The sequence below is a fragment of the Camelus ferus genome, chromosome 19, assembly GCF_009834535.1.
Source record: "Camelus ferus isolate YT-003-E chromosome 19, BCGSAC_Cfer_1.0, whole genome shotgun sequence".
In the NCBI taxonomy this organism is placed as follows: Eukaryota; Metazoa; Chordata; class Mammalia; order Artiodactyla; family Camelidae; genus Camelus; species Camelus ferus.
In genome coordinates, this window is record NC_045714.1 from 33,590,226 (window position 1) to 33,599,292 (window position 9,067).

The window sequence follows — 9,067 nt, forward strand, 5'->3', positions numbered from 1 at the left end:
GACAAGCCTAGTGGGACCAGGACTTAGATTTAATTCGATTTAAGTAGTGTCAGCAAATACGACACATCTTCCCCATTTCAGTTTGGGTTGTTGATTCATATCTGCTAATCTCAACATGAAACTCTGGTGTCTGGACAGATTTTTAGGACCCTTCTTCAATAATAACATTCAGCTCTTCTTTCCAACATGCGAACCCTACCTCAGATGCTGGGTAAAGCTGTCCCAGGATGAGAAAGCCACCCTGCCCCTAACTATGATGATAAGAATAATAAGACTAAGATGAATAGTTAATATATATAATTTATATATAATATGTATTTACCATTAGTTAGACATTGTCCTCTGTGCTTTACATTTATAAACTCATTTAATCTTGACAATAATCTTGTCAGGTAAGCACTATTATCACCCCCTATTTTACAGATGAGGAAACTGAGGCACAGAAGGTTAAGTAACTTGATGAAATTCACACAGCTTCATCATGGTGGTATCAGAATTCTATGCTATACTGCCTCTCTGACAACCATGGGCTGAGACCAGAAATGGTCAAATCTTGAATAGCCGGAGTGTGGGATGGAGAAAACACAGGCTTTGGAGTCAGACAAACCTGGACCCTGACCCCAATTCTGTGAGTAAGAACGGTAATCAATGACTGTTACTGTTTTAAGCCAGTGTCATGGGGTGATTTTTCATGCAGCCACAGTGAGGAAGAATTTCAGAAATTCTACTAGTTTTTTCTATATCAAGAGGTGGAGCGAGCAACTCAGTTTAGAGCAGATTTTATTTGGAAAAATATCCCTGGAGCGGCCTGCTTGACTTCCACACGTCTGTGGGGACCAGGTGCCCTCTCTCTGGGGTGAGGCATCTCAGGACCTTGGTGGCCTGGCAAAGACGGCTCCTCTAAGTCCTGCTTGGGATATGAAACTGGGGGAGAGGTGGGAACATTTATACAAGGAGCACCTCAGGAGGAAACGAATGGGGCCCTCAAACTCTTGCCTTTTGAAGTTCACCATTACTGGAAGTTTTTTGATGAAATGAAGTTGTCTGGATTGAGGTCTGTTGCTGCTGTCACCCAAGTTTATATTTCCACTCTAACTTCTTTGAAATCCAAACAATATATTCAACCATCTACTTGCAATCTCCATTTGGTGGTCTTCTAGGCAAATGCAACCTAGCATGCCCATCCCATCCCCAAATCCCTGCTCTCGCGCATCTTGGTAGGTGGCATCTCATCTGCCCTGGAGCTCAGGCCCAAACCGAGGAATCTGCTTTGACTCCCTTTTGCTCTCACATCTCTCATACAATCCATCATCAAGTCCAGAAAGCACCACCTCCAAAACCCGCCCCAAGTTCACCCCACGTCTCCGTCTCCACCGCTACGCTGGGCCAAGCAGCCGATGCCTCTCTCATCTAGATGGCCACAGTCTTCTAACTGGTCTCCACTTGTGCTGGGACGGTGCTACTGTCTCAAACCCAGGCCTGAGACTCAGGGGAAAGGCTAGTTCTAGTTTGGCCTAGATAATGGGGATAATGACTGAACGTGGGAAGGAACCTGACTTGGCTGACGCATGCGTCCCAGCTTGGGAGCTCCTGCGGGCACCGCTGTGGTGGGTGAGTGAGGTCTGTGCAGGATCCAGGTCCAACAGCGACCTGGTGAGGCAGGAGCCGAACCTTAGTGCCCGTGGCTGGCCTGTTCTCCCATTTGAAAGTAGGACTGAAGCCTTCACACAGAGTGAGCCCAGTAGTTCAAGTCTCAAGTCTCAAATCTCAAGACCATCTCTCTCGCAACTTCCTGTCTGGATCAAGTTCGCTCAGCCCAGCTCCCAGTGGATACTTGATCATAGTTCCCGCATCATATCTCTGAGAGGTGGCTCTTTGGCCACCCAGAAAACTGAGCTCAGGTGGTCTCTGTTTAGCCCCCAAACACAGAAAGGCACCCAATTTCCCTTGCACACGGGATTGTCTAATTTAATATCAGCAGAGCTGGAAAGGCCATGAGAAGCCCAGGTCTCCATCTGACTGACAGAAACTGAGACCTGGAGATGGAAGAAAGGGACTCCTGCCTGAGGGCATGCTGGATCAAAGCCAAGCCACAACCTCTGTGGGGACAGGCCAGGCCAGGCCCCAACTTTATTTTTTTTTTTTAGAGAATGAGTCAGGAGCAGGGGGTAAGGTTATTAAGTGGTAATGACCTCAGCTCGGGCTTGCCCTAGGGCTGCTGACAAGGGGGGTTGGGGGTGTGATGAGGGTTCCAGGACCTGGGTCAGGGGTTCCAGCCCCAAGGATGCCAGCTTGGCTTCTGTTTTCCCGGTCGCAGACCAAACCAGCTCCCACCAGCCTCGGGGCCTCCATAGGCTCCTCATAGGAGGGCAGGAGGGGTGGGATGAGTCAGAGCAGCCATTATCATTATCCCCAAATCTCAGAGTCCATCTGTCTCACAACTTCCTGTCCAGGTCAAGTTCGCTCAGCCCAGCTCCCAGTGGATACTTGATCATAGTTCCCGCGTCATATCTCTGAGAGGCGGCTCATTGGCCGCCCAGACGTTAAGGAGTCCTTCCTTCTGCTGAACTGAGGTCTTTTTTCTTGCAACGTCTCCCCACTTGTCCCCACCCTTACCCTTTTACCCCTACCTGTTGCCCCTTGATGGTTTTTCAGAGCTGTTACCGAGAAATCCTGACCTGCCATTGCTACCAGTGTACACCTGCCCTAACCCCTGAAGTCACTGCTTTGGTTTCCAGACTCCCCATCAAAATAAACCCAGTATCATTTCCTCCATGTGCTTAGCTCGAGTTTTTCTGTCTGAGACTAAGGCTTCCATCCCTGGTGAATCATCAAGGGAGCTGGGTTATAGCTGTTTGCTCACATCTCTCGCTCTCTCCTCCACTGGACTGAGCCCCATGAAGGCAAGGCCTGGGTTTCATGCTCTCTGGGCTGGGAGAGCCTGGCTTAGGGCCCAGGGCACAGTGTTCATGGCTGAATGGATGAATGGATGTCACTCCTTGTCCCTTGACAGGGACGAGGCTGTGAAAAGGACAGCCAATGCTCGCAGCTTCCTGGCACACCTTAGAGGATCAGCACCTATGCTCCATCATCTGCTCCCCACCCATCCATAAACCCTCTCTCTGAGGCAGTCACTTTCCAAAACCTGCCCTTCCTTCCTGACTTCCTTCTTCTGCAGCTCTCCTTCCCTTCTCCACCCCATCTTCCTGTCTTAGGAAACGTGGACTTTCTTTCCACCTCACACAGCAATTAGAAGGCTGATTTCAGAGGCACACACTTGAATTCAAATGCAGACTTTGCCACTTGTTGGCTGTGTGTCCCGAGGCAAGTGACTGAACCTTTCTGATCTTCAGTCTCCTGGTGAAAATGGCAGTGATGATAGTAGCCCCCTCCTTGAGTTGTGAGAATTAAATACAATAATTCACATAGAGTAATTAGAACAGTACTGGCACATATTAGGCACTCAATAAAGGTGAGTATTATTACTCAGATAATTATCTTCAGTATTTGCACAAGAACTCCCGGCTGCCATTCCAGTGTTCTGACAATGCAATCCTGATCTTTCATTTATTGGCTGTGTGGCCCTGGATAAATTAGTGGATCTCTCTGAAGTGGCATAATAATAATTTCCTCATAGAGTTTTGGGGTGGATGAGGTAATGATTAAATAGGGTAATGAGTAAATGCATCACCTAAATCTGCAAATTCTGAGAGTGAAAGGAGAAACCATTAATAAACTCTAGGACAACAAATTTCAGCTGATATGAGTGGTCTTCTTACTTATAAGGTACTTAGCAGAGTACCATGGTTATGAGACTACTAGACTGGGATTTCTAAGTGTCCATTGACAGGTGAATGGATAAAGAAGATATGGTATATATATACAAAGGAATACTACTCAGCCATAAAAAGAATGAAATAATGCCATTTGCAACAACATGGATGGACCTAGAGATTATCATACTAAGTGAAGCAAGTCAGACAGAGAAAGACAAATACCACATGACATCACTTACATGTGGAATCTCACATATGATACAAATGAACTTATTTACAAAATGGAAACAGACTCACAGACACAGAAAATAAACTTATGGGTACCAAAGGAGAAAGGAGAGGAGGGATAAACTAGGAGTTTGGAATTAGCAGATACAAACGACTATGTAGAAAGTAGATAAACAATAAAGTCCTACTGTATACCACAGGGAACTGTATTTACTATCCTGTAATAAAGCATGATGGAAAAGATTATGAAAAAGAATATATACTTCTATATCATTTTGCTGTACACCAAAAGCTAACACAACATTGTAAATCAACTATACTTCAATTAAAATTAAAAAAAATAGTGGGGGTTTTATATCATCACCTCCTCCTTTCTCCCCCACCACTTTGGTCCTCCCCTCCCAATTCCTACATGCATTGATTTTCTTTTTACTCCCCATCTTCACCTCTTGTTTAAATCATTGAAGGCCCCAAGAGCCTCAGAACATTTTCAGTTCATCCTCTTCAACCCATCCTGTTATTATGGAGAAACTGAGAGTCAGTGAGGAGAAGGGATTTCCTGACTGCACAAGGGTCAACATGTCATTTTCCCCTGCTGAAGAGCCATCAAATCCCTGACCATTATGCTGGCATTCAAGCCCCCCCATCCCCACCATCTGGCCTGCCTATCACCTGCCTCTCCCTCCCCTGCCAACCTCACCGTCTCCTTTCCAGCTCACTTGCTCACCAGCTGGCCTGAGATCAGCCTAAGAAAGAGTCCTACTTGGAGAGGAGGGTCCATGTGCAGAGGATCACCTCCCACCCACAGCCCTAGCTCACCCTAGCTGTTCCTCCTCCTGCCCTTGGGTGATACCAAAGAGCTGATGATGCTCTGCTCCCTAGATCTCTGTCCCAGCTTGGGGATGGCACCCCATGGGGCTGAACCCAGGAGGCTCTGATGAAACCAGTATCATCTCCCAGACTCTGGACTCAATGTAATTGGTTTTTAATGGGACCCATTATGACCTTATTCTTAGTGTGCATCATGGGCACCTGATCTCCCCAACTAAATGATTCATTGAGGAGTTGCCTGGGGCTACTTCCCAGTCTCCCTTTCCTTCCTGGTCCTGTCGGAAACTGCTGGCTTCTCTCACCAGTAAGCAGTGGCCCATCAGCTCCAACCCAATGTCCCAGCTGGAGCCAACCCCACACAGAATATTCTTGATTCTTAGAATTTCTGAGCCAAGAGATTATTATAATTCAACAATGGGAAAAGGATCTTCTTTCATTTTCTAACACTGATCAACTGGTAGGGACGACCTGAAGAACTATGTTGAGGAGACTCCTGGGGCCACATTCAGGCTCTGTAGGGAAGAGCTCTGGCATCAACTAGTGATGTCTGCCATGAACAGTATGAGGGAGGGGGTGAGAAGGGGCCACAGGCAGACCACACACTTTCCACCCAGGATCTGATGTCTTGTCATTCATGCACAGATTGTGTAGTAGGCTTGGTCGACTGCTCTGAGGAGCAGGTCTCCAAGAAGCCAGGAAAATCCAGAAGACTGGGGATTGAATTCAACTTAATAGTCAGTTTATATACTAGGCATGATGAATCCAACCCTGATGTTTTACAGATGAAGAAATCGAGGTTCAAAGAAACGAATGATCACCCAGTAAGTTAGACCGGATGTTGGAACCCCCATTGCTGACTTTGATCCTAGAAGGATCCTTTTTCAGCAATTAAACTTGGTCAAGTTTAAGGTGGATGGTATAGTAAATACTTAGGGAAGAGGGACCTCTAGGTTAGTCCTGAAAAGCAGATCCTGAAGGAAGCAAAGCCAGCATCCTCTAACCCAGGACTAAAGGGAGAAGCCACTCCAGCTCTGGAAACAAAAGCCTAGGGGGTGAGCTGGGGTGGCAAGGCCTAGTCCTTGGGGAGCTGACCCTCCCAAGAGAGGAAGGGCCCAGGATGCCAGTAATGTTCCCAATTGCCAGGGGAAAGTAAGAAGAGAAAGTTCAAATATGATAAGGAAATTAAAATACCTGCCTTTGAAAGTCAAAAAATAAAAAAGACTCCTATAATTGTCACATGATACTGAACAACTGAAAATAGGAACATAGAATTAGAAATATCCTTTAAAGACCTATGAGAGTAGGACCCCTGCTTCTGTTGACTTGGCTTGCTCACCACTGGACCCCATTCCCTGCACAGAATAGGTATAAAATATGTAACTGTTGACTAACAGATAAGTTCCCAGGGTGGGAGGGGAATTTGTCCCTCACTGTATTGAGGCTGGAGGGGGAGGCACATTTTCTGAGAGTATTGTTGACAAAGCCCCATGTGAGATATTGTGGGGGGAAAGGCAGACTTGGTCTCAACAGTTCTCACTGCAGGCCTGTGAGTTGATTTGAATTATAATTCCCATTGTACAGATGGGAAAATGGAGGTACCAAGGGCAAATTCTCTTGTTCAAGGTCACATAGCTCTTTTCTCCTTGGACAGAGCTGCTCTTGCATTTGAATCTTTGAGGTGGGAATTTGAAGAGGATGCAGCCCATGGGGCGTCTCCTTTCTCCTCACCCAGCCCACATCCCCAGCTCTGCCCAGACATGTTTCTGGATCCATGTAATCTACATGGGGTGTGAGAAGACTTCAGATCTTTCCACTTGCCTTTCTGCTCCCCCCTCCTCCAGTCCAGCAAGGCATGCGGGGAAGGCCTGGCCCCAGTCTGGGAAGGGCTCTGTCTCGGACTTGCTTGCTGGGTGGTCGGGAGAAGGCTCTTTCCATCTCTGGGACCCCATGTTCTCTTGAACAGGCAGGAACAGCTCATGGACCGTGCAGCTTCACGATCCTGAGAATCAGTGACCAAAGTTTCATTCCACAGACACCCGCTTCCAGAAGCTTCTCGCAGGGGCCCTGGTGCTCCAAGGCCCCCAGGCCCAGCCCACTCACCTGCCATGCCAGGGCTGCACGACGCCTTGTTTCCTCTGCACGGTGGAGTGTGGACTGTCAGGACTCTGTTTCTGAGCAGCCAGCCAGCCCCACTTAATAAGGCGAGCCTTGGGACACTCCCAGGCAGGACAGTCAGAATTCAAGAGGAGGTGTGGCCCTCCTCACTCTAGCAGTGACACCTCCAAGACACTAAACACCCAGTAATTGCCTTGCTTTGCACCTCGAAGGTGTCCAGTGTGGGAGGGGCTCCAGCCAAGAGGCCTCCCAAAGCTTTGAGCTGGATTGTGGGAGAAACTGAAGGCCAGGAGGGCCACGAGCCTGGCAAAGAGCCAGGGAACTGGTTTTATGGTCAGCCGTCCTCATCCCTCATAACAGCTCAGACGAGAAGACGGAGGTTCGGAGAGGGGACTCTAAGGATACGTGGTGACAAGTGGCAGAGGCGGGTGGGACACCAGGCCTCATGGCATCTGGTCTGGGGCTGTTATATCCCCTCCTGGCTGAGAAGAGAAAGTTTTTCTCTCTTCTGTGTGGGCTCCAGAGGCATCAGCAGGGGAAGTGACCCACCATTCTCTCCTAGGGACAAGGCCCCACCATGCCACACCCTCCCACACAGCTGCACACACCCACCCACAGGCTCAGCTTTGATGGAGGAGCCCTTAGTTTCAGGGGAATAAACTTTTGACCCACACAGGCTTGGGTTTGCAGGCTGGCTCCTGCCCTGGTCACGCTGCCCCAGCAAGGTCTGTGATCCTCCCTGAATTTTAGTAAAATGAAGACTGACTTCTCTTTCTTTGGTGACTAAGAGGGTGATAAGGAAAACTCATGGCCAGGGCCTGGGTGCTGAGGGATCCTGGCTCCCCTGCACCTCCTCCTCAATCACCCGCACTTTGAGAGTTGGACCACCTCTGAGCTAGTCCGCCCCTTCAATGTTTGGGGCTTCCGAGCTAAAGAGATGAGGATGGCATACTGTCTTGCCTCTGCCTGGGTTCAATCTATCCCAGAAATTGAAAAGAGACCCCCAACCTGACTTCTTGCAGGGTCTTCTGTCCTTTGAACTCCTTGCAGGACCTCCCTGTGACAGTCCAACCGCCCAGAGTGGTGTCAACCTAGTCTCTCAGGAGGAGGTGGGGAATAGAGAAGGGAGGCTCTCTGGTTCAAAGTCAAGGCTAATCCAATGCAACTTTGTGAGCTGACTACAGCCTGGAGCTTAGAGACCTGGCAGCTACCAGTGCCCCATGACCTTGGGCAAGACCTCTTCATCTCAGAACCCTGGCTTCACCCACTGTGAACTAAGAAAGACTGGGCTAAAGTACTCTCAGGGGCCATTCTAGCTTAAAAGTCTAAGATTCCTGGGCTCAAAGATTCTAGCTCAAAGTCCAGGGCTCTGGACTTCAGAGCTTCTAAAGCCTTGTGTGGGATGAAATGGAGGGAATTTTGTTCTCCTGGGAGCTGGGAGGAAGATTCTCTTTGTTGGGGAGTGCCTTGAGAGAATGACTTGGGGTCATCAGAGGTTGGGTGGGACCGGCCAGGGAGGGAGTGTGGAGTGGGAGGGGATAGACTCCCTGAGACAGGCATGGAGGGGAGGCGGCGGTCTGTACGCTGTGTGCCCTCACTCCCTGTGTTCACCCAAGCATTTGGGAAAGTGTATAAAAACCCTGAATTGTTTGATGTGGTTGGTTTTTTTACAGAAAATGGCAAAGGAGTTGAGTTCTGCTTGCTGGTTTGATGCAGGGCAAACATCTTTAATGGGCTATTTGCAGGCCTGCATTGCCTTTAATTACTGACATCTGGCACCTGGCTCCTTCCCTGGTGCCCTGCAGCCTGCTGCCCCGGTGGCCGGGCAGACCCGGGCCCTATCCTACCAAAGCTGCTTTTCTGCCTGTGCAGGGTCAGACTCCTCCCCACTAATGACAGTCTCATCCAGGGCCTTTTTATCTTTCATCTTGGATTTGCCTGGACTGGGGCTCCTAGAAGACGGGCCATTCAAAACCACCCCCGCCTCAACAACCTCAAACAACAATTCCTACTCAGATTTAGGGGAGAGCAGCAAAGCCTGGCAGTAGAGCCCTGGGATGAGAGCCAGGAGACTGGACTCTGTTATCTCTGGGCCAAGCTGGCTGTGTGACTCTTGG

General features: G+C 48.8%; 1 protein-coding gene across 3 annotated transcripts in view; it reads right to left on the bottom strand.

The window, feature by feature from the left end:
* TGM6 (transglutaminase 6) overlaps positions 1-7,016 on the bottom strand; it is a 39,921-nt gene extending 32,905 nt beyond the window's left edge. For all 3 annotated transcript variants that reach the window (XR_004313172.1, XM_032461981.1, XM_032461980.1), the window contains exon 1: positions 6,936-7,016. Coding sequence is in view for 2 of the 3 variants with exons in the window: in XM_032461981.1 (XP_032317872.1) it covers positions 6,936-6,942 (7 nt within the window). In the remaining variant the exon portion in view is untranslated. The remainder of the gene's footprint in view (positions 1-6,935) is intronic.
* Between the last annotated feature and the right edge of the window lie 2,051 nt (positions 7,017-9,067).